A 26,126-nucleotide genomic window follows, 5' to 3' on the forward strand; every position below is an offset into this window, starting at 1 on the left:
CTTATTTTTAATTCCGAATTTCTATTATTTCCTAATTGTATTTCTATATGGACTCTTTACTCTACTTATAATATTCCTTATTTTTAATTCCGAATTTCAGTTATTTCCTAATTTTATTTCTATATGGACTCTAGTCTCCTCTTCTAATATTCCTTATTTTTAATTCCGAATTTCAGCTATTTCTAAATTGTATTTCTATATAGACTCTGCATTTTTTTTCTCCGATTAATGTGAGAATTTCTAGGCCATGAGAGCGAACGTGGAGGCTCCTTTTTCTATTCCTTTAATTATATAATAGATTCTACAATATCCAAACAAAAATTATAAATTCAAATATGAAATAATATTTTATCGAAGGACAACATCCCTACCCTTTCATATGATGTGAATCAACATAAAAGTATGAAACAATTCAATAACGCAGGTTACCGCATCATACATAGTTTTTCAAACATTTACAGCTAATTAGATATAGAATTAATTCAAGCATGATTAGTCCAAGTCACGACATAGAAAATTTGGTGCCTTTAGTTCAAGGAAAGATCCAATCACTCTATGAATTTTTTGAAATTTGCTAGAGTAATCAAGCAAGCCTAATAGTCCTTATGTCCCAAAATAAGACCAATACAGAACACGAAAAGACTAAAATACCTTACTACATCAAATCCTAATGCAATTATGCCTCTATTTTTATCTATCCCTAACATATTTATCCTCTAGTTCACCAACTTCGATGTAATGATTACTAAAAATAAACTTATTTGAAAACAAACCGAATGGCCCAAAATAAAGTTATTATAGAACAGAGGGAGTAATCTTTTACGTAAGTCCTATAAAACATATTCTATGTTCCTATCTTTTTTTTTAGAATTACACAGTACAACACAGATACTCACAACGTAGACACACTCACCTCAATGAACGCACGCACGCACGCAAACCCTACCCATATAAGCATCTTCGAAGACTGGGCCGGTAAATCCTTGAGATTGACGAAGTCATCATAGGCGCTTCGCTGTCGACGAGTACGTCTCCTACTACTAAAAGCACAACTCCGTTAAATCCTGAAAAATTCGCTCGCTTCTAAATAATTATCTAAACAATGTTGTTGAGCATTATTTAAAAAAAATCATACTTTTTAATAATGGCATAAATAATTCGGTTGATTTTCTACCCTTATAAACGCAGGTAAAATACATGCCCGCGTATTTATACGGGTTACCTTTCTAGTTAATTTTAAAAAGTAACTATCATTACAGACACATGATTATATATTATAGGATTTTTACATAAAACTGTGTATTTCCTTAAGAAAACGTACAATCTAAAATCCGTTTATTCCGGAAGTGGCCTAAACATATCAGGTGCCCACCTGGAAGCCACCGACGTGACAAAAGTATAGGAGGCAGCGGCACTTCCCGTCTTCCCTTTACCTTGCACCTTAAGTACCAGCCAGATCGAACTCCAATGCTTGATCCATGAAATGGTAAAGGCAAGCACACCACCACTAACACATGACATGATACGGATTAGCTTGCAAGCTACCCATCGCGCACGTTGCCCAGACACGACGGATTCGTTCTATCCACCACACTCCAAAACCCCAGACACGGACCGAGAACTCAAAGGCCAACCCAATCCAAACCAACCGCGGTGCCCCCACTCCACCCCCGCACACTGAACACGGTACAGCTGTTGCCGCAACACGCACGGACGCTCGGTCATGCTCACCATCAAATTTTGCCGGAAGATGCGAAACCACCGAGCCGACGCCGAGCCCTTTCCGCTTAAAAGCGGCCTCGTCCTTCCGCCCCGAAACAATCGCGGTCACATGCACCGCCCAACTCCCCACCCCACATGCCCCGCGCCCGCGCCCGCCCGCGCATCGCCACGGACGCGCAAAGCGGCCGCATGCGCAAGCCTCACCTCGCCGGCAGGTACGCCGGCAGGAAATTTACAGAAATTTTAAAGGATTTTATTTTTATGGGAATTTTTCTATATAGCCCTTTGAATCAAAGGAATAAATCCCATATAATCTTATGAAATTCTTATGGAATGCCTCTTCCTATGTAAGAATCCTTTGAGTTTTATCTCTCCTCAAATTCCTGTGTTTTTCATGCGGCTCAATCAAACGGTTATTTCTATGTTTTTCATGTGTTTTGCATTCATCTGTTGTACACTTATATTTCTGTCAGAATCCTATATTTTTCTTATTCCTCTGGGTTTTTTTTCATTCCTACTATTCAAAGGCACCCTTAATGTGCATCATGGCCATGTCGCCGTCGTCGGTTAGTAGTACTACGTACCATCAACACTACTACTATCTCGCAATGATAAAAAGGGAGGGCGGGTGTGCGAGGGGGTGGAGCCCATGTCATGCAGGGGCCGTGGGGAGCTGGGGCAACGAACATTACTTGTCACGGGCTCCAGTTGACAAAAGGCAAACGGATCCTGCTGCCCGATCGTGTTTTTGGCGAAAAGGAGCCATGGGGGCCATCTCGTCCGTTTTGCGCGCTGCTCGCTCGTCGGCTCGTTCAAGAGATGAAACCTGTCTATCTATCGGCCATCGCAAGCAAAGCCTCTCCACTTGCAAAAGGAACTGGTTAGTAGGACACTGTCATCATCGGGAAAATGACCTTAAAAAGCATGAGCCTCACGTTGCTGCACTGATGTTGACGGCACTGTTGAGTCGACAAACAGGAGAGCATAGCAAGCAGAGGCTGATCAGCATTTGGGAAGTAATAAGATGTTACTAGCAGTAAACATCAAGGAAAACGTTGACATCTCCCTTCGTCCAAAGGAGACCACGGAGTTTGATCGATTTCACACGCAAATCTGACAGGGGAACACTGGTAAATTACAGAAGCATAGAATGTTTTGCTACTATCGTACGGTGGGCGCGAGCAGGCAGAAAATCGCAGAGCAAGACAGCAACAAGGCCAGTATGAGTTCACTGGGCAGCAGGATCATCATCCACGCAGCATTCAGTCACCTGCACACAGACCAGATGACGTTTTCAGTAAGAAATCTTCAGACATTGCAGGATACCGACATAAACACGCACGAAGTAATTGGGGGGAGATCAAGTAGTCGTACCATTAGTTGATCGAGAACTGGCCGCCGAGAAGTCAGAGGATGCCATTGGTATGGAGATCGACAGTTGGGTGCCTGAGAATGACGAAAGATTAGCATTCTCATCAGCGAGGTCTGACCATGAATCCCTTCCCTTTGGCCACTCATCAAAGAAGGGACGCAGCGTCTGGTTCTCTTGCTTCACAGAATCGACAGCCGCATAGTCGTTCCCAAAGAACGAAAGTGGCTGCCTCTGAACCTTTGAAAGTGAGCTGGGGGTGTTCTGACCAAGGTCACTTAGTGCCCCAAGCTGAGAATAGCTTGAAAGGGGAAATGGCGAGTTCTGAGATGGCAGCAGCCGCCATGGATTTTCAATGGATGTGTTGATAGCTTCAGTAATGAGTTGACTCTGCTCATCCGCCAAAGATCTTGTGCCATAAGCAGTATACCTGAATTTGAGAAGATACAGTGATTGGGAATTAGTAGGAAACACGAATGCAAGTGCTAGGCATGTACCTATCGAAAATATGTCAATTCTAACTTTTTAGAACAGAATTAGGAAGAAAATATTCATAAGGGCTCAATTGTAAGAATGAAATAAATCCATGTACCGGAGGAAATGATGTAGTTAACCTAAGTCCGACAGATAAACTAGAAAGAATCCAAAGCATTATTATCATACAAAAAAAATAAAATTACCTTTTCCAAAAGTTAGTATTCTTGTCATGAATTCATATAAGCAAACATAGAACCATGGTTTAACTAATCATATATAGCAGCAGATCATGGCCCAAGAAACATTCTATTTTGCAGTAAAACCAGAAGACAGTTTAGTTGCAGCAGCAAGTCAGCTGAACCCTAAACAGTTGATGACAAGAGCAGAAAGAAAAAAACAATCAAAGACTAAGGTGACCGAATAATTCAATAACTAAACTAAACCAAATCAACACAAACAAGCACTGTAGAGTTATACATTTGGTGAAGTAAATAATGAGGCTAGGTACTAAGGTCAGACTGAGATTCACCGAAGATAAATCAAAGAGTTCCTTTTTTTTTTGTAGGGAAGATAAATCAAAGAGTTGCATTGTTAAAATCTAATCATCAACATTGGATGAGTATAGAGTTGACTTGGAGCATCATGCAGCTCACGCTGGCCACTGGAAAATGTTTCAGGTATAGTGGTGATCGGTGAGACATCTTCAGAGAGTATTTTGCAAGGGCCAAATAATTGACTGCCCCTGAAGAGCAGAGACAGAAACAACTGGATTCTGTGGAGGAATAAAGAAGTGGAGTAAATGCCAAGGGAAGCCATGATCAGCCACCAGCAGGCACAAGCACTGCGAGGGCAGACACAAATATGTAGTAGTATCATCTTTATGGACAGTACATGTTTCAAACTACTGGGCCAAAGCCATGTTAAGACCCTGCACCCCAGTTTCACTGGAGCAGAAATCTCTTATGGAGACTGTCCCCGGCTTCTGGGGCTGAAAACTGATACCAGAAAGTATGGGAAGGGCAAAGAGGCAGCACTCTGGAGACCTAAACATAACACAAATTTTTGCAGTGCAGAGAGTAAAGTTTCAGACTTTCAGTGATTGCAGCACCAAATCGAAGTAGTACTACTGAGCATGGACAGCTGGTTCGATTGCCACCAATGCAAACAAATGGGACACAGTTATTAACCGATCACAAAGAAAAATACAGATTCATAACTGCATCCACCTGACACCAATCAGTTAGAGCATGGCACCTTTTTTTTAGACAACGGAAGGATACATATCATGATTCAAGACAGTGCTAAACAAGTAAATATGGCGTTTGATTAAAAAAAAAGAAATGAACAATCACCTGAGATCTTTGCCTGTTCCACCACCAACAGCTGCATAAGGGGCAGCATTATCCATGTGCAGCTGAGAACCCAACGCCGAGCCAAATGAGCTGGGCATGTTCCTCCCCCCGCCCCCGCCATTGCTGCCGGCAATAGCAGGGTAAAGAGAGTGGTTTTGGAAGCTGCTGCCATTGGAGGCAGCCGCAAGGGGCGCCGCCGCAGAACCGACAACAGCTGAGGGCGGTTGGGACTGGGCGACCAGCTGCGTTTCCACAGGCTTTCTTGAACGGTTGCGGCCGCGGTGCATGTGGCGCTCGCAGTACTTGGAATCCGGCGCGGCCTCCTTCGAGCACCGCCATTTCTTGCCGTCCGTACGCCGGCACCGCCCTGGCTCTGGGTCCAGCTTCTTGCCGAAGTACGGACCATATCCAACTGTACAAAAACAGGCACATCGTAGCAACCGTGTTACACACAAGAATACATTTGTTGGTAATGCATTTTGAGTTCCTAATAGAATGGCATTTGAATATTTGAGAAGTCCATATCCGATCCATATGCAGGGCATAGTTATCTGTTCTTAGCAATCGCTCAAAAATGGTGAGCAAAAAAACAGTTTGCCAGGGTGTTGGTTCACAGAGAAAATGGCTTATCCCATGGGCATACTGATAAACAAAAGATTTTATTTCAGACAAGAGCGTGTGCACGTCCTCTATCAGATCAAACAGAGACAGAATGATGGGCAAACTCCCCCCCCCCCCCCCCCAAAAAAAAAATGATGCGCTAATCGTGAAGCGAGCATGAGTTTTGGATTAAAAAACAAGCCTTTTTAGTACCAAATCCGGAGGATAGCATAAAAACACACACGCATGTTTCTTGAATCGCGTAACCCGGATTAACAAATGACCCGGAGCCAATTAACAAATGGAAGCAAAGTACGCCTGATCGGAATAAACAAAGAAGCCGACACTAAACAAGCATCCAAAAGCAATGCAGCGATGGTAGAGGAGAGGCAAGAAATAGGAACACGACGTACGGGCGGGATGGTTGTAGAAGCGGGCGGCGAGGGAGTCGAGTCCGCGGCGGATGGGGAGCACGAGATCCGGCGGGACGGGCACGCCTGCCACCAGGTACTTGTATATGAGCGCCTGCTGCTCCAGCTCCTCGTACTGCGCCGCGGTGAACGGCGGCAGCCTCGCCGCCGCCACCGGCGGCCACCTCGCGGTCATCGGCGCGTCCTCCCCCATCGCGACGCCACCACCGCCCCTGCACCCACCCACCCACACACAACGTCTCACCGTGTTGTCACATGCACCACTGGAGCCAAGAAAATGGGTTGTAGCCGCGGGTTCGCGTTGCTTACGCGGAGAGCGGGGTGGAGCGGCAGAAGGGGAGGAGGGAGGCGGTCGCGGCTGCCGGGGACGAGCGGTGGTCGGCCACCGCCGGAGACAGGGAGGCATACGGCATCGCCATCCCTTCCCTCTCTCTCTCTCAATCTCTCTCTCGCTCTTGCTCGCTCGCAACGCAAGCACACGCCGCGGTCTTTAGTAATGGTGCTTTGCTTCACTCGCTCGCGCGCGCGCCTTTATTGCGCGGCTTGTCTCTCTCTCTCTCTCTCTCTCTCTCTCTCTCTCCCGCTGCGCCTGCGAGCTCTCGACCAGGGGCGAGGAGTCGCGGACGTCGAGCCCGACACGAGAAGGCGCGCTCCGACCCGAGCTAGACGACAAACACCTGCCTCCCCCCGGGCCTGTCGACCTAGCGGACGTAGCGGCGTGGTACGAGCAGTAGCATTTCCATTTTCTCCTTTCACTCTCTCTCTCTCTCTCTCTCGTTATCTCGTGGCGTAGTACGTACAGCACCGATTTTTCTTCGAGTACAGTGCGTGGCTGCGTTTGTGTTTGGTTTGCTGTATTTTTATTTGGAAAATGGGGGAATGGATGGATAGATGGATATACATGCAGAGACGCTGTAGTGGGTAGCGCGAGTAGTGACAAGTATTGCGTGGGGAGAGAGAGGATGGGGGTGGGGGGAGGGGGGGGGGGGGGGGGAGGGGACTGTCGATTTGGGCTGTTCCATTGTTGCGGTTCCCAACGCCGGAGCAATAAAAAGGCGATGAGAGGATGACGGAGCAACCGTCGCAGTTGCTTTTCGACCTGCCATTTTTTTGCTACTGTTAGTCTGCTGCTCCAACATCTTCTTGCGTCTACATAGAGCGTGTGCATCGGACATCTTGAAGGAAAATAAAAAGAGTTTTGAATTCAGGATGTGTTTAGTACACGTTAAAATTAAAAGTTTAGCTAAAATTGGAATGGTGTGATGAAAAAGTTGAAAGTTTATATGTAGAAAAGTTTTAATGTGATGAAAAAGCTATAAGTTTGAAGGAAAAGTTTAAAACTAAACTTGGCCTCGGTACTACTCCATAGAGATCGAAGACATGCAACCGTAGGTCAATGAAATAAATATATGCTCATGCACTGTTGCCATCGATAATTTTAGTCGTATGCATAGAAATTACATTTTATCCATGGCAATTTTGGAACAAAGTATTTTTAACTAAAATTTTATATGATCGAAATTCTATAGGATTTTTTTTCTGTTGAGTCCTTTCCTCCACTTTTTAGAGAATTCAAACCTAACCTCAAACCTCATGATTTAATTTCCTTTGAAGGGCTTATTTGGTTTATAGGATTTTCAAATTATAAGAATAAAAATTGCAAGGAGTTAGGTGGTCACATGCACTCTAGTTCTTAGAATTTTTTTCAAGTATGTCTTACCTCGTACTAAAAATCCTACAAAATAAGAAACTTAGAATGCTAAAAAAAGTGCTTAACCATCTCAAATGCTTGAATATACGTATACAGACTCAATTTATATGTAGTATTGTATGTCAAACGATGCAGTCATGATTACAAGATATAATTTGGAAATTCTGATTTTGGGTTATACGATGAACAATATAAAACGGGAGAGCAGTAGTAATAGTAGTTTGTTTCAGTTTGCTTGCCATGAGGCAATTAATCACTACCAGGTTTCGAGTTCACAATAATGGTGTGGTACTTCTCTGTTTTATTCGACGTTGGAATACCTCAAAACAGTGTACTAATATACTACTATTAGTACTACAGTACCACAAGATCAGTAACATGTGGAGCTGGATTGACGTACTATAATGCAGATGCAGATTTTTTATTAATATTATTTGGTGTGGGTTATCTGGGTTTTAGTTCTTCCAGTAACATTTTCCAAAGACTAATCGGATAAACTGCGGTTGATAAATCGTAAAAAATAAATTGCAAATAAAAAAATTATATCTATAATACTAGTGGTTTGAAAACCGGCCGCAAGAAAAACTACGATGAAAAGAAAACTTAGAATAAACACTTTAAGTTCTAAAACTTAAATTAGGCCTTGCGTAGTTCCCAATTTTTTTTTCTCAAAAACGTCACATCGCATCTTTGGACACATGCATGGAGCACTAAATATAGATAAAATGAAAAACTAATTGCACAGTTTGTATAAAAATCGCGAGACGAACCTTTCGAGCCTAATTAGTCGATGATTAGCCATAAGTGCTACAGTAACCCACATGTGCTAATGTCGGATTTATTAGGCTTAATAAATTCGTCTCGCGGTTTCCAGCCGAGTTATGAAATTAGTTTTTTCATTCATGTCCGAAAACCCCTTCCGACATCCAGTCAAACGTCTGATGTGACACCCAAAATTTTCTTTTTCGCGAACTAAACAAGGCCTTATAAGCCAATAAGTAAATTGTTAGACCTATGTTCAACGAATTGACTAGTTTATTAGTGGTCGAACTGTATGGAGACTCATGTCCATTAATGCATTTACCATTTTGGTCGATTTGTTTTACCTTCAATCAGCGTATAAACTGATAAAAAAGGCGAGGCACCTGATTTTTTTTCAAAAATCAGGCGCTGTTCCATCAAGTAGACCGGAATTATTTCATTAAATAGATTGAAAACGTTTCAATTGTTTAAAAAGCTTAAACTCAACCAAACCACCTCATGAAACATTTTACTTCAAAGTATGAAACAAAACGGTTTCCAAAAAATCAGGTGTTGTTTTACCATATATAAAATAATGTTTCAGCAAATAGCAAAAGGATATTTTAATTCACTGCAACATTTGATCTATACATAGTGAAACATCACGAGTACACTTGATGAAATATTGTTGGTGAAATAAAAGTTGAAACGGATTCCCTTAATAGAGCATTTCCATAATACGTGGGTGATTTGTTGCAACGACGCATGTGGTGGGGCGTGTGGTGGGGATGGCACGGAGGTGTAGGAAGCAGCGGGAGCCCGATTTTTCTGGCGTTGATCGGGAACCCGATTACTAGCATTTTCCTAGAAAAGGCAGCGGATAGTTCTCTTGCCCCTAAAGTAACCAATATAAATACTACCTAGTATAGGTGTGACGTACTGACCTATCCTAAGAATATGAATCTGGACATCCTAGAATATATCACATATGTATTAGGTTGCAGTTATATTAGGACGAAGGGAATAAGAGGAATATCGTAGGGTATGTCTGATTTCGTACTCTATCGAAATATTGGTAGTGCCAAAATTTAGGTAAGTTTTGGCAGTGGCACTGCCAACTCTTTCGTTGGGTAAAGTTTATTTAGTTTGCTACTAGTTAAAAACCGAAACTTTGATTAAAATCTAGAAAGTTTCAAATTGTATGTTAGCAATGGTAATGATGTGTCTTCAAACCAAAACAACATACTCCCTCCATTCTATAATATAAGGCACAATAACTTTTATTAGATGTTCCATAATATAAGACATACATGCAAGTATGCAATTAACTATGACATCTTCTCTATTAAATTATTTCTTTTTTAAATCCTCCACTTTCATGTTATCTAATCCTATTGAATGTATGCATTAGTATTTATTAGGATGGTCCAAACTACCAGATGATAATAATTATTTCTTGGTCTTTGGATTAAGGGTGGTTGTGCCTTATATTTTGGAATGGAGGGAGTATCTACTAAGTACTACTCACTCTGTCCCATAATATAAGGGATTTTGAGTTTTTGCTTGTAACGTTTGACCACTCGTCTTATTCAAAACTTTTTGAAATTATTATTTATTTTATTTGTGACTTACTTTATTATCTACAGTAATTTAAGCATAACTTTTCGTTTTTTATATTTGCAAAAAAAATTTGAATAAAACGAATGGTCAAACGTTGCAATCAAAAAGTCAAAATCCCTTATATTATGGGACGGAGGGAGTAACACATAGTTGCTGAGATTATAATCGAAGAAGAGCAAATCTTAAGTTTAGATAGCAAACGTTTACACGTTTTTCGATAATCTAGGCTATCCAAAATCTTTTTTTTTTTGGGACAATACCCACGGCAGTCCCTCAAATTTATTCCAAGGCCAATTTATTAGTCCTTTAGTTCCATTTTGTTCAGACATACCCTTTAGGTTTGTCATACAGTTCAATATGGTTCTTAGTCCCAACAAAAGTGCCATGTGGACATAAGCCCATACCCTAAATCTTATGTAAGATATATAGTGAAAAGTGTCTAGCTTTACGGTTATACCACATAAAAAACAACAAATTTTCCATGCTTTTTGGCCTGATCAAAGGAATCGATATGTACATAAATTTGAATCTATTATTTACATTTGATGACTAAAGAAGTAATAGATTTTGAGTATATATATGCAAGCGAAGTGTGTAGATAATTTTGTATGGTATTAGTAAGGATAAATTACACATTCAGATATAGATTTTGTATAAGATGATATTGTTGAGATATCGTTTTAAATGCAGGGTTGAAAGACTGTATTAGACCTTAAGACATGTTTTTATTAAAAAATTTTACTGAACGAAACTTTTGAGACCAAACATTCATTCCGCCATTAAATTTTGGACAACTACTTCAATGTATTAATTAAGTCTTAGAGCTGATTCGAAAATTTGTCACTTATTTTAGCACTATCAAAATTTAGAGATGTGATCGTCAACTATGGTATCCTCCTCTTTAATTTAAGGCTCCACCTGTCATACACACATGTATCTTGGAGTCCATGCTGCAGCTGTCTACAAATCTGTAGCCCGCTGTTTTTCTCTCTCCTCTTTTATCTCCTTAAAATATGTTTATAGCTGGCTTATAGTCTGCTGGTGTACCTGCTCTTATTGTGCTGGTAAGCTAGTAAACTAACTTTTGATGACACGCTGAAAATTGCAGCCGACCGTAGACGTTACTATTGATCTTGCTTTAATAACCCAATGCTAATAAGGGGGTGGGGCTTATAGCCCCTCTCTCCCAAACACCCCCTAACACAACCGGCTGGGCCTCGCGTCACAATTTGTTTGGAGGCTGTATTAGAGCAAGTCTAATACCGTCCACTACTAGCTCCAATTCATCTGTAGCCAATCTAATAGCCAATTTATACAATAGTTGCTTACTATACTATTTATATATGGTCCCACCTGTCATACATACAGTGTGTCTTAGAGTCCGTGCTGCAGCTGGCTACAGATCTATAGTCCGCTGCTTTTCTCTCTTATTATTTATCTCATTAAAATATGTTTATAGCTCGCTAATAACCTGCTATTATAACTGCTCTTACGTTCCAACCGTTACAGGTATCATCAATGCGCATTGCGTTTTTCCTCACCTGCCCAAGATCGCATCCTGCAAAGAGCAAGAGCAACTGCCCAACTGGCAAGAGCTCAGTGTAGCCAGTAGTACTACCAGGTGCTCCTGGAAAAAATGTTGAATTTGGGTTCATTAATTAGCGAAAAGACTAGCCAGACAACCTGCTGCTCTGCTCTCAAGTTTCTATATGGGCAGTTAATGGCCTTTCAAAAAGCGTACTACCACTATTTCAAATAAGTGTAGTAGTAAGAATTAATATCCAACATTTAACCGTCCATTTTATTTAAAAAACTTATAAAAAATTTAAACATTAATCGCACATAAAATACTAGTCATATCTTATAATAATAATAATAATAATAATAATAATAATAATAATAATAATAAATTTTAAATAAGAGTACACTTGGTTAGTTTTTCTCCCCAGGCGCCAGCTTGAGTGACAGGCACAGCGGCACTGTTACAATATTGCCGCGACAGTGCCAACTCAGACTGTGTTTACGTCAAAATTAAAAATTTAATTAAAATTAAAAGTTTTAAAAAAAGTTAAAAGTTTATATGTGTAGAAAAGTTTTGATGTGATAGAAAAATTGAAAGTTTGAAGAAAAAGTTAGGAACTAAACGAGCACTCACATGACAAAATGCTTAGCCCCGGAGGACGTTTAACGTGCTTCCACCGTAGAGATGCCGGGCCACGGAGACGAGCACGACGACGACGTCACGCGGAACCGCGAGCGGCGCGACTTTTTCTGGCCGAATCCATGTGGGAGTCGCCGTGACGACGACCCGCGCCGCGCGAGCCCTTGCCAGAGTCGCCGCGCCACCGCATCGAGTAATTCGTTTTCTTTCTCTTGGAAACGTGCGTTTCCCTGAACACGAAGCTGGATTTGTTTTTGCTCCCCATGCTGTACTCCGGGGTGATCACAGAATCGCAAGAACGGACGTCAGCACGCTGGTGCAGCGCCGGACTGCATGAAGATGAAGGACTAGTAAAAAAACATCAACTCCCAGATTATTTTGGGTTGAATTTGCATGCCTGTGTTGCCCGTGTACTCCTAATATGTTCCTACCAGGACCTCGCCGGTGTCAGCTTTGACGAGGAAACGGAAAAAGAAAAACAAAAAGAAACAGGTAGGAACAGTGCATGCATGCGACCCAGCTGGATCGCTCGGCACCACCCAGATATCTTTTGTGCAGAGGGGAGGAAGGGAAAAGTACCCCACGCACGAAAAGAAAAAAAAAAATCTAAGTACTGTACCACTGTGATGCACAGACGGCCAAAAGCTTTCTCTCGCAGCCTCGCCTCGCGCCGTTTCACCGAGCAGGCAAGGTATCAAACCAATCGACGGAGCAGGCCAGCAGGGGCCAGGGGGAGCAGCACAGTAGCGGAAGCTAGCGGATCGGAGCAGCAGTAACGGTGTAGGGGCACAGTAGCGAAGCGTTGCAACCGTGTCGCATGCATGCGCCGCTGCTGCAGCGAGCCGCGCGACGGCGAGGTCGCCGTTGACGCCGCATGCATCTATTGCTGCTCGTCGAGTTGGCAATGGCATATGGCATCGGTTGGGGCTTTGCAGGACAGGTGGTGCACGTGATGGGGAGGGAGGAGGCATGCTTCCCTATATTAGCCCAGCTACGGGGGCGCAGGCGCTAGAGTAGGATGCCAATGTCACGTCACGCCCGCTAGCTATAGCTGCAACTGCGTCTGCGTCTGCGTCTGCATGCCTACGCTTTTCTCTGCTCCATCCATCGTGACACTGTGTTTCCTCAGGGGGAGAGTAGTACCTCTACCTGCAACTGCTAGATGCGTGATGGGCCGATGCGCCGCAGAGATATAAAGGAGCACTTGGCTTTTCTTCCCCCTGGCCAAGACGGGTCCCGTCCGTCGATCGATCCATTTCTTACGGTCCAAGCTCGTTCACATGAAGTACTAGCCTGGATTTATTATATTTACTTAAAAAAAAAACTAGCAAAAGTGTCCGTATGTTGCACCGGACGATTACGAAGTGTGTACAGTGAACAATTTAGACATTTAATATGGTAAAAAAGAATTGTTTGTTTTTAGATAAATAATATGCTTTATATTTGCGGAATATACATGATGTTTAGTTTGGATGACTTTTAGCATGGGAGAAAATGGATGGACGAACAATGCACATGCAGATTAAAAATAGATTATTTAGTTGGAGTTAGTACATTTTTTTAAGAAAAAATTCCCGTGCGTTGCAACAGGAAAGATTTAGAAAAACAAATGAAATTTGGAATTAAAAATATAAGAAATATTGAAAGATGGGTTTAGAGTTCATATAGAAATAAAATTTAGAAATAATAGAAATTATAAATTATACTGGATGAGAAGTCTAGAATATTCTCCAAAAGAGGGTAGAGTGCATATAGGAATACAATTTAGAAAAAGAATTGAAATTCAAAATAAAAAAGAATATTTTTTGAAAATAAACAGTCATAAACAATTAAAATGGTATTAATGCTATTTCTGAAAATTACAAAAATACTTAAAATCAATAAGAGAGAAAAAACTGATTTAAGCCCGACCCAATAGAGCGGCCTTATGTGCTTCGCACGTGCGGTCGGCCCCATAGGTTGGCCCAATAGCGCGGCGACCTAAAACGTCGCCCGGCCCGACGTGGGAGAAGCATGGACCGTCCGATCTAATGAACAGTCTCGATTGATCCTAACCTAGATAAATACCCGTAACCCTAACCTTAACCCTAAAATCTCTCTCTCTCTCTCTCTCTCTCGATCCCCTAACACGCTCTCTTTCTTTCTTTCTCGTAAAGCAACGGCGCCGGCGGCGACTATTCCAACAGGCGATGATGGCAGCGGCCTTCCCTACCGAGCAGCGGCGACGAAGCTTCTCGGTGACGCGTTGGCACATCGGATCCCCACCGTAGCATCGGTCATCGGTTCAGAATCTAGCCCCCCCGAGTTCGCAACCTCCATTGCAGCGAGGTGGCGAGAAGCAGCACGTGATGGCCTCATCTTGTGGTAATATTTTTGATGTTCTTTGATTTCGATTTATATTTGGATTGTGATTTTGTTTTTAATTGGATTGTGATGATTTCAATTTTTAGATAATATTTAACTATTCATTTTATTCAATTGTGTAAATAAGCAAAAGTATAAGTCATACTAAAAATATCTTTAATGATAAAACCCTAACAATCGAGGCGAGTCGGTCGAGCTGGCGGGCCCACGCGAGTAGATAAGGATCTATCTAGATCCATCCAGTCGCCGTCCCTCCCCATTCTTGCCCAGCCCTCCACCCCTCCGCCCCCTCCCCCCACTTCCCTCCTCCTCCGCCTCCTCTCTCAGTCGGCCGCCCGGCTACTTCCCTCCCCATCCATCCCCCCTCTCCTAGCCGGCCGGCCGTTTCCCTCCGGCGAGCAGACCACTTCTCCTCCCACTCTCTCTCCACTTCTACCCCCTCTCTCTCTGCGGCGGCGGCGGGAGGGGCGGCATGGAGGCGGCTGTGGCTCAGCGGGGGCAAGAGGGGCGGGCCGGACCTCGCTTCCGCCAGATCCAGTGGCATGGAGGCGCGGCTGCGGTTCGGCGGGGCGGGAGAGGCGACGTCGTCGTCGTCTCTCTCTCTCTCTCTCTCTGTTCATGGTGGGGAGGTGCGGCGGCGGTGGCGGCGGACGTCGGCCGCCACCTCGCCTCCGCCAGATCCGGCGGCATGGAGGCTGCTGCGGTCCGGCGGGGCAGGAGAGGCGGCGGCGACGTCTCTCTCTCTCTCTCTCTGTTCATGGTGGAGAGGTGCGGCGGTGGTGGCGGCGGACGTCGGCCGGACCTCGCCTCCGCCAGATCCGGCGGCATGGAGGCGGCTGCGGTCTGGCGGGGCGGGAGAGGCGGCGGCGTCGTCTCCCTCTCTCTGTGTTCATGGTGGAGAGGTGCGGCGGCGGTGGCGGCAGACGTCATGGAGGTAGTAAGACGGACGGTGTGGAGGCAGGCGGCCGGACCTCGCCTCCACCAGACCCGGCGGCTGCGGCCGGGCGGTGGCGGGATGGGCGGCGGGCCGGACCTCGCCTCCGCCAGATCCGGTGGCATGGAGGCGGCTGTGGTCCGACAGGGGTGGGAGAGGCCGCGGCATCGTCTCTCTCTGTGTGTGCATGGTGGCGGTGGAGGTTGATGTGTTCTTGGTTGAATGTTTTGTGCTGTGTGTTATTGATGGAATGTTTCATGTGTGTTTTGGATGAATTTCGACTGGGATTTTTCTTGGGGGCAGGGGGCGGACGAAAAATCCCTGCATTTGGTTGTGATTTTGGGAATTGATTCCCTTGTATCCGGGATTTGATTTGATTTTGGGAGTTTTTTCCCTTGTATCCGATTCTGAGAGGGATTGGAGGGATGGGGATTCGGGGGCTGCAGGCGTAGGCGCACCGCGAGGGACGAAGGCGGCCTTCGTCCGACTTGTGACGACTGGAAAAATCCAAATACTTATATTAGTTATAGATATACTCCCACATACTAGTATAACAACTTGTAAGGGGGTGTTTAGATTCAGGGTGTAAAGTTTTAGTGTGTCACATCGAATATTATATATGGTGTCGCATGAGGTGTTCGGGCAATAATAAAAAAAAAACTAATTACAGAATCTGTCCATAAACTATGAGACGAATTTATTAAGCCTAAGTAATCCGTCATTAACAAATGTTTACTGCATCACCACATTGTCAAATCAAGGAGCAAATAGACTTAAAAGATTCGTCTCGCAAATTAGTCGCAATCTGTACAATTTGTTTTTTAACCTATATTTAATACTTCATATATGTGTTCCAACGTCCGAGGTGACATAGCGTAAAATTTTTGGCAGGGATCTAAACATGCCTTAAGTTCTACCATTTAAAATTTATACCAAAATATAACATTTTTTTAGCCTACAACTCTTCTCAACCAAGCCATTCACCATTTAAAATTTTCACTTAAATCCTTTTCTCAAGCAATCATAATCTTTCCCAATTCAATTCCACCAACTTTCTTAATACCCTTGTCTAAACTAAAACTTTTTACATCTCGGGACAGAGATGGTATTTCACAAATATATTGCTAAAAAACTTATTCTAGACGCCAGTAACCTAGTGTCAACATTCATCGCCACAACACCAACGATGCTAGCAACGATAACCTAATCTCTCTAGCAACAAAGATGCAGAGGGGTCAGTCCTAGCACAGAGGATGTATTTATAAAATATTTTTTTTTGAAAAGGGTTAAATGTAATTTATTTTTTACAAATATATCCTCGGTGCCAAAGAAGTTGGCACTGAGGACTATTTGTAAGAAAAACATTACTATCCGTTTCAAGATAAGTTTATTTTTCATCTATCCTGGACATACTAATACAAAACTAAAAAGACTAGAATACCTCCTTTTATCGAATTCCAATATAACTATTCCTTACTTTACATACTATCAATACGTCCTAGTTTTCACAAACTCTAATTCAATAATTACTCTAATAATGATTTTGAAACAAGTGAGATGTGCTAAAAATGAACTTATTGCAGTACGGAGGAAGTACATTTTAAGCCTTTTTTGTTTTTTTACAAATAGGCCCCTGACATCAGTGTCTTTAGCACCGACCCCTTTCACATCAGCAATTAGCTACCATGGGAGAGGGTCGCAACGACGTCATTAGCTCTTAGACATTTAACCTTCACACCAATGATCCTATCACCAAGAAAAAGATTTATTTCTGAATTAAGTATTTTCATAAATCCACTTATATAAGAAGTTTTTAAAAAGACCAAAATATTTTTTTAAAAAAAGTTCTAGAAGTAATACTATTTTATCCCCATCCAAACTCCCCCTTAACTTGAGAGTGACATATGCCATACTGACCCATCATTCAGTAACTCGGATGAGAATTGTGTTCTCTATAAGGATGACTAACTATTAAAAAAAATCACTGGCTTCGCCACTCTCATGTTAAGGGGGAGTTTAGATGGGGCTAAAAAAACTTAGTCCCTGTCACATCAGATGTTTGACACTAATTAGAAGTATTAAATGTAAACTAATGACAAAACCCATTTCATAACCCTGGACTAATTCGCGAGACGAATCTATTGAGCCTAATTAATCCATGATTAGCCTATGTGATGCTACAATATACGTTCTCTAATTATAGATTAATTAGGCTTAAAAAATTATCTAGTAGATTAGCTCTTATTTATGCAATTAATTTTATAAGTAGTCTATATTTAATACTAGTGTCCAAATATGACATGAACACGCATAAAATCAAATGTCCCGAATGCACTAGTGGACCAGGAAAAAAAATCATGACTGCATAACGTAATTTCACAAGCATAAAAACTCTTTTTATATTTATGCCCTATTCCATAGGTGATCTTTAAAGCCTTTTTTTTTTACAGATTTTGGGTATACCGATGCATATCTGGAACCACTCCTTGGGTCCATTGATCCTTGGGTGAAGGTTTGCAATATTACACGGTAATCTCTCAGTTACCATGGTAAATAATGTTGTCAGGATCGGGAGATTAAATATGATTTTTTTTAATCTAATACACTATAGAATGGTTGATGAGGAAACTATATTACGATCTTTCGATATGTATTGATAACTCTCGATTTGATGGAAACTTGACATACACGATCTGGCTTCTGATCAACATGATCTGAACCCTACAATCGCAAAACCACATCTCCTCAGGGTATCAACCATGTCGAAACCCGATTGACCTCACTGAAAATACTAATTCCTGCATGCAAATCGAAGAACACAAGCAAGAACAATATAGAATGCAACACAATTGCATATGAATGATTAAACACTTGAATTTGGGGTTCCACAAACCGAACCAGCGGCAAAACTGCAATGACAGAAATAATCTAAGCAAAACCCGACTCTAAACGATGACGACTACTGAATAAATATGATTAGGGATGTCCTAGGGTTACCCTAGGGCGCACACCCCCTTGGGTTTAGCCCACGACACAATTATAAGGCCCACAACCCAAATCATATTCAGACTGGATGAGATACGTGGCTTGCTTAGCAGATTGCTGACAGCTCGATGGAAATTTTGATGTGAGACCAAAACTATATGAAAGTAGACTCTACAAATTTTCCAACAAGTACTTATGAGCCCCGAGATTCCTTCTACATTAGCGGCTAGGTCCATTTGAAGTTGATGCTGTCAGGAGGTCCGAATCCAAATCCAGAACGTGTAGAACTTTATCTCTTGCTTTCTATGAACCAATAGTGACGTGGTGAGGTAGCAGTGGACTTGGAGAGGTTTTGGTTTGGTCCCCAATCAACTTCTTTGATCATCCATGCATTCCTTACGCTCGGTCTCTTTTCCTTCATCCATGCAAGTACCTTTGCAAACAAAAATACACGAAACTTATGGTGTAGCAACTTTTGTTCAAATATATAACTAGTAAATCTAATATAAAATATATGCACCTTTAGTTGATAAATACATAAGGTACTCATAGTCATATCTAAGCTAGTGGTGTCCTTATCGATAGTACAGTTGGAAAGATCGAGATCTTATCATGTTTATAAAGATGAAGATAAAGTCAGTGCATACAAAATGAGAAAGCCATTAGTGCATGATTAATGAAGTTTCAAGTATTACAAGATTGAAAAGTAAATTTATTTGTTATTTTAAGTTAACTTATATATAAAAAGTTTTATAAGAAACATACCGTTTAGTAGTTTGAAAAATTGTGCAAACGAAAACCGAGGTAAAATCCACATCTTAAAAAACTTTATATAAGATTTGTAGTACATTGTATGAATTAAAGTCTATAACATTGATTTTGATAAATTTGATCGATTTTTTAAAAAAAATAAGTAGAGGTAAAATCCACATCTTAAAAAACTTTATATAAGATTTGTAATACATTGTATGAATTAAAGTCTATAACATTGATTTTGATAAATTTGATTGAGTTTTTTAAAAAAATTAAGTAGACTTATTTACATTATTTTAAATCCACCTTAATTTAAAAAATGCTTACACATGATCAGGTTCCTATGTAAGATCCCGTCGGTCTTGCGACATCATATATGAAACTCAAGATACTATAAAAAGATATCTAGTAGGTTCAGCATTGTTTTGGTTTGATAGAATCGCAATATCATAGTCGTAGCATTTTATGATAATACTACGATCTGGATTAGGATATTTAATCATTGTATACTCACATGGCAAACCCTTTCGGTTTTCTCTCAATTATATTGCTGGATAGCTGTAACCCTTCCCCGAATGGTAAGAGATCGAACCCATCCAATTCAACTGGCATGATCAACACCGCGGTGAATTATCAACCAGCGTGGCCAGTGTTGAACTACAACGACTCCTACTATTATTACTGCATCAGTTTGAGGAATAAAACCATTATAAATGTTTACTATCCGGCAGGCTAGCTACCCAGTGTCCAGAGGAGCTCGGCTAACAGGCTAACTGCTCATATACATCAGGGTGTGTTTAGGCCCACGCCAAAATTGAATGTTCGATTGAAATTGAAATGATGAGACGGAAAAGTTGAAAGTTTATGTATGTAGAAAAGTTTTATGTGATGAAAAAATTAAAAGTTTAAAGAAAAATTTTAAAACTAAACTTGGCCTTGATCGAATTTCTTCGGGCAGCTACAGCAATGCCTAGTGGTGGCAACTCTTGTCTTTGACCCCCACAGAGCTTGGTCAAGAAAGGTGACAGCTAGCTAAGGGAGATCAAAAGGGCAAAAAGGAGAAGCGAAGTGACAAGGCTAACTAACCCAAAGGGACATGAGTTACGCGCATGATTGAAAACCAGCTAGACTGGCAGGCTGGCAAGTGTATGTTGCCATGTTGGGTTGCAACCACGATGTGGCAAAAAACCAGATAACAAACATTTATTTTAAGCATATTATCTAGTAGTAAGCATTGTGAGAAGAGGTAGTAGTTACTACCTAGTATTTATGTTATTGTCGGCAACAACCAAATAAAATATGAAGATTCTGATAGGATCCAGGTAATGGAGGGTTGGGTGATAGGATCCAGGTAATGGAGGGTTGGGATGGATGGGTTTTTTCAGGTGGACCCTAGATTGTTTACCACTACACTCATATAAGCATTGTGAGAAGAGTTGCAGCTTACTGCCTCCTGGTCATGGGGTCCATCTTATTTACTAGTTGGGTAAGATACATTGCGCATGCCCAGGGCAAAGAAAATCCGAACATCTTTTCCCCAAAGCTCTCTCTGGCCACTTCAACCTTCTTTACGAGGTGTAATAAAACACGCAGGACGGCTCTCCAGTTTGCCCGGCGTTTTGCATGCGCGCGGATGAGATGCACTGCCATCATCATGGTCCAGACGTCCTCGCAGGCTCGCACACGAACGGCGATCATACATGCTCCGCAATGGAACGAGTAGTAGTATAGAGAAGCTCTGAACTTGTCCAAGTACGGCGATCATACCTCTGTCCATGTATCAGATGTTCAGATATTAGCTCCTCTCACACTGGCGTTCACGAGCAGACGGAAAATCTAGCGCCCGGCCGTAGAGGGGAGAAACACCATGGAGGAAGAGACAAGTGTAGGTACTGTGCTAAAGCTGTGCAGCTAGCTCTGGAGTACGTCTTCTGCTACGACTGCATGGTGGCGAGACATAAATGCAGAAACATCAGCACAGCAATGATACTTTACGACTGCATGCATTGTTGAGAGACAGTACACAGACGGAGATCAGTTGTACGCTGCAACTTGTGTCCCGACAGGAAGCTCCACCATACCACTTCAAGAAGAGTATTTGCTTCTTCGTCAATTATACTCCATATATGACGACGAACCAACGATGGGGACCTACTGATTTCAGCTCTTCTCTTCAAGATTCTCACTCGAGTGTTCTTCAAAACAGACTACTCCGAACATGTAGCAGTACCTTTGTACTGATCTACCTCACCTCACAGCTTTTCTCGTAGTAGTAGAACAGATGCTGCATGCGCTGTGACTTTAGCAACCAAGATTCTTCATCCTCTCCTCCTATCCCCAAGGCATCATCTGCCTGCAGCCACCCAAATTGCTCGACACCTCTCTTGCCCCTTTCCTTCGAGCTGTGCAATAATACTGTTCATCCACTGCTCCGTTCAACATAAAGATACAATAATTCCGGTATCGTGGAAAAGGGGAAAAAAAATCTCTCGAGTGCCAGCTCGACGATGATGCTCGCCGTGGTGGGCTGGCCCGCATGACAGTGGAAGCAGGACGGGTGGGCCCCCACGGGGTCACCGTCACCGGAACGAGGCCTTGGGAGGCCCACCTGGGCCGGCCTTTGCCGGACAGCATGCGCACGTGACGGCACGGGGGAGGCATGCTCCCTCTCCAGGACCAGTCGCCGCCCGTCGCCTCGGCCGGCGGCCAGCCGGCCGGCCACCGGCTGCTGCACACGTCGACATCCCCGTCACTGTTTCCTCCTGAACAGTGGGCCCGAGGAGGAGAGCATCTCCTCGGTTTTTACCGTCCTCTCTTTCCTGTGTCACTGTATTGGCGGTCATGACGATTCTCTGCTGCTGGTTGGCTACTTTGGCTCCAATGGTAGAGCACTGTAGGGCTAAGCTTTGACTGTAGCAGGTGTAAGTTTTTTTTTTTCTTTTGCCATGTGTGAAGCCTGTAGCTGTTTGGTGGTATGTAAAAGTCGCCAATGTCTGTCACTCAGCTGGCAGGGAGGGAGGGAGTGAGGGGAGATTGTGCAGGGAGAAAAGAGAGGTGGTATTGCAATGGGCCAAGGTCAGTAGCCGATCGATCACACTGGCATCTGCTCAACTCACCAAGTTGGCGAAACTGTTTTTCACAGACGTGTCGGCCGGGGTAAGGAGCAAAGAAGGGATCTTTCGGTAGCCGGATCGTGAAATGTCGGCCGGACGGCAGGAAGAGTGACAAATGGTGCTAGACTGCATTGTCCACAACAAGGCCGTTCTGTTCACCACTGGCTCAGCACATACCGGATCGTGTGCATCAGTGCATATGGAGATCCGTTGCTACAGCTAAAACATCATCAACAGTGAGGCCATTCCGCTCACAGCTACTATTACCTGGACCTATATAGCCTGCTGGTTTTGCTGCTTTACCAGGCGGTATAGGTGCCTCTACGTCATACGTACGTCCAGTCCAGCTCGGCTTCTCTCAAGAGTGTTCTGTAAGGCCATTGACAATGCATCTATAGATGGCATTCAGCCCAAGCTGTCACGTACGTAGGAGATTCCTCTCCATGTTCGTGCAAGTCATGGCCTCCTGAAGTTCCTCGTCCCCCACAAAGACCTGCATAGGACCACTCAGCGTGGGGGCACCATCGCTCGTGCAACCGTGTTGTGAAGATCGTGTCCATCGCTGGCCCTAAAACCCAGCTTTGGTGCCTCAACGAGGGACATGGAGTAGCTCGCCGATTCCAACGGCCATCGCACTGGTCAAGCAAGGCCAGTGAGTGAAGGGCTTCGATTTGCGCCGGAGAAGAGAGGGCACAAGCGCACGAGACGCCTAGAGAGCTCGTCAGTTGCGCCTTGGAGGGTGCTCGTTCCTCCGTCTACTTGTTGTCGCAAAGCTCGTCGTTGTGCCGGGCGCCGATCACTGGTGGAGAAACCATCTTTAGTCGGTTGGCCAAATTCTACAATAGTCCCGGTTCTAATAAAAACCGGGACTAAAAAGCATCTTTAGTCCCGATTTAAAAGTTGAGGGGTACTTTTTTATCTTTAGTCCCGGTTGGTGTTACCAACCGCGACTAAAGATCATTTTAAATCCCGATTCAATAAGTCGTGGGGTTCAAGACAGACCCCAACTATTTTTACTCCCGGTTGGTATAAACAACCGGGACTATTTTTAGTCCCGGTTGTTTATACCAACCGGGAGTAAAGAGTACCCCGAACCGCGCGCCAAATATTATCCGCGTGCCACCAAAATAATTGTTTATATCAATTATTTTTACTCCCGGTTGGTATAAACAATCTTTAGTCCCGGTTGTTTATACCAACCGGGAGTAAAGAGTACCCCGAACGCGCCACCAACTCAGATATTATCGCGCACTCCTCTCGATCTCCTCCCCTCTCATTACTCCTCCATCCCTTCCTCTCCCCCTTCATCCCCTTCCTCTTCCCTTTCCCCTCCCGTTCCTCCCCTTCCCCTCTTTGAGCGGCGGCCGGGCGAGTGGTTGCGACGGCCCGGCGGGTGCGGCGGCGGACGGCCGTCTGGGTGCAGCAGGCAGGTGGGCGGGCGCGGCAGCCGGGCGGGCGGGCGGGCTGGCGCGACGGCCGGCCGGCCGAGCTCGCGCGGAGGCCGCGAGGACGGTGGCCGGGAGGCCGGCGGCGCCATCCTCTCTATTGCCGATTTTTTTTTTGAATTTGTGATTCATTGGATTTGATCTGTGATGTATGTGATCTGATCTGGATATTGGATCACATATTGGATCTGATCTGGGAGTTGTGATGTATTTATTTTAGGATTTGTGATGTATTTTTTGTTTAAGATTTTGTGATGTGATGTATTATGATCTGTGATGCATTTCTTTTCAATATGTGATGTATTTCTTTCCGGATCTATGATGCTACTTTGATTTGGGGATGATTTGGGAATATGATCGGGGATATTTAGGGAGCAAATCGATTTTTAAAAAAAATTAACCGGGACTGCTCCTACCATCTTTAGTCCCGGTTGGTAACACCAACCGGGACTAAAGATGGATGTTTAGTCCCGGTTATTTCACCCGGGACTAAAGATACCCATCTTTAGTCCCGGATTCGTAGTCTCGGTTGTATAACCTGGACTACAGGGGGTCCCCAACCGGGAGTAAAGCCCCTTTCTCCACCAGTGGATCCCTACTCAACCACCTTCCTTCCTAGCTTCTCCACCAGCGTTGGGTGGCTGGGAGGAGATGGAGTTGAGGGAGGAGGGAGGGGGGAGGGGGTGCGCGAGGGGTGGCGCTACCATCACGGTCCATGTACCCTAAGATCGGCGACCGACATGGCCACATGAGGTTGGAGGGGCTGGATCCGGAAGTTGCAGATCCTTGACCTCCAGCGCGTCAGACGAGGAGCGGCTTGCCTTGGCCTCCTCTCCGCCGTTGTGGTGTTGCCTTGATTTATTTATTTTAAAGCGGAGTAAGTATCAATATAGTGGTGCCAATTATATGAATTATACAATGTGTACTAGCTCGATACTAAAATAAGTTAATCTAGTATTGAATGCTTCACATCTTAGTATTATGGATCTGTTCAGATTTATAGTATTAGAATGTGTCATATCTGATACTAAATTAACTTATTATGAAACGGAGGAGGTATAAGGTACTTAACAAATATTCAGTAGCTAGTGACATACTCATGCTACTACTATACACATATTATAGGATGAGGATATTGTGGCGATGTGTCATGCAATTGACATAGCCAAGCCAAGAGGGCTGTGTGGCCAGCGTGTCAGCAACAACAACATCGCTTTTTGGCTGAGTAAAGGCCGTGTGTTTTCGCACAACTTGCAGCTGTTCCCTGTTCCCATCCCACAAACTCGTAGGGCCTCTGCCCACTCATTGATCAGTCAGCGAGTCAGATAACGACATGTCAACCCTCTAATTAATTACCCTATCCTGCCGGCCGTGATCAAGTAGATGGATCACCGGTTTCTCGGTTAGTAGTGTACCCCGTACTCTCTCCGTGTCGTAAAAAATAAATCTTAGTACTACGATATGTTATATCTGATACTAGTTTGATTTTTTATTGGACGGAGAGAGTAACTCGCTTCAATGGATTACGTACCCTGCCCGGGTCATGTCGACAACATGCTCAAGAATACGGTAAAAGGACAATACAGTATAGGCAAGTCGATTTCGCAGCAGTACATGCGAGTTAGGAGTATGATTAACAATGACGCACACACAAAGCAATGAGTAGTCAACGCATATCAAAATTCGCGTGAAGCTGTAGTATACGTACTCCCGAGTGAAAAAACTGAAAATGGACAGTGAGTGCAAAATACTACTACTACGTATCCTAGGAACCAACTAATCATACACGAATATCACACGCAAACAACCAAATCCAGTTGCATTAAACTGCCAATCTGAAATGGGGTAACACCAGAGATCGTCGACTAGTCGTAAGCTGAAACCGCCAGAACGAATACAGGTAGGTAACCAATCGGTTGTCCCATCAATCAAAGTATCAAACAGCTTCATCTATCGCCATGGGTGCAGCGCAACGCCATGGCCCATGGGGCAATGGGTGCAGCGCAAAGTGGCCACTTGACCAGTTCTCATGTGCCTGGAAACTCGCCAATTCGTCAATCGCCATGGGTGCCGCTGGTAGAATAGAAAGAGAGAGAACTAGGTCATGCACATCCATCAGGTGGGGTGCACGTACGTGCTGGGCTGCCCAAACCTGAAACTGCCAATGTGTTTGTTAGGCCTACCGTACTAGTTGGGTCTATTTCGTTCTTTTTTCTTCTCGGCGAGCGGTTAGGCCTATTTCTGTAGGAATAAGTTCACTTTAGACCCCTCTATATTTAATTTGTCGCCGAGTTTAAAATTCATCCATGAACCGCATGTGACACGTCCCTTAGCTTCAAAAATCAGTG

General features: G+C 43.6%; 1 protein-coding gene across 1 annotated transcript; it reads right to left on the minus strand.

Moving 5' to 3' along the window:
* Positions 1-2,730: 2,730 nt before the first annotated feature.
* On the minus strand, positions 2,731-6,526 carry LOC127761061 (growth-regulating factor 4). The gene is made up of 5 exons (XM_052285271.1): positions 6,261-6,526; positions 5,934-6,163; positions 4,921-5,332; positions 3,097-3,521; positions 2,731-2,992 (listed from the first exon to the last, which is right to left on the minus strand). The coding sequence occupies exons 1-5, from the start codon at positions 6,368-6,370 to the stop codon at positions 2,985-2,987; spliced, it is 1,185 nt and encodes a 394-aa protein (XP_052141231.1). The 5' UTR covers positions 6,371-6,526; the 3' UTR covers positions 2,731-2,984.
* Positions 6,527-26,126: the final 19,600 nt, after the last annotated feature.

This window comes from Oryza glaberrima, chromosome 2 (assembly GCF_000147395.1).
Source record: "Oryza glaberrima chromosome 2, OglaRS2, whole genome shotgun sequence".
NCBI lineage: Eukaryota > Viridiplantae > Streptophyta > Magnoliopsida > Poales > Poaceae > Oryza > Oryza glaberrima.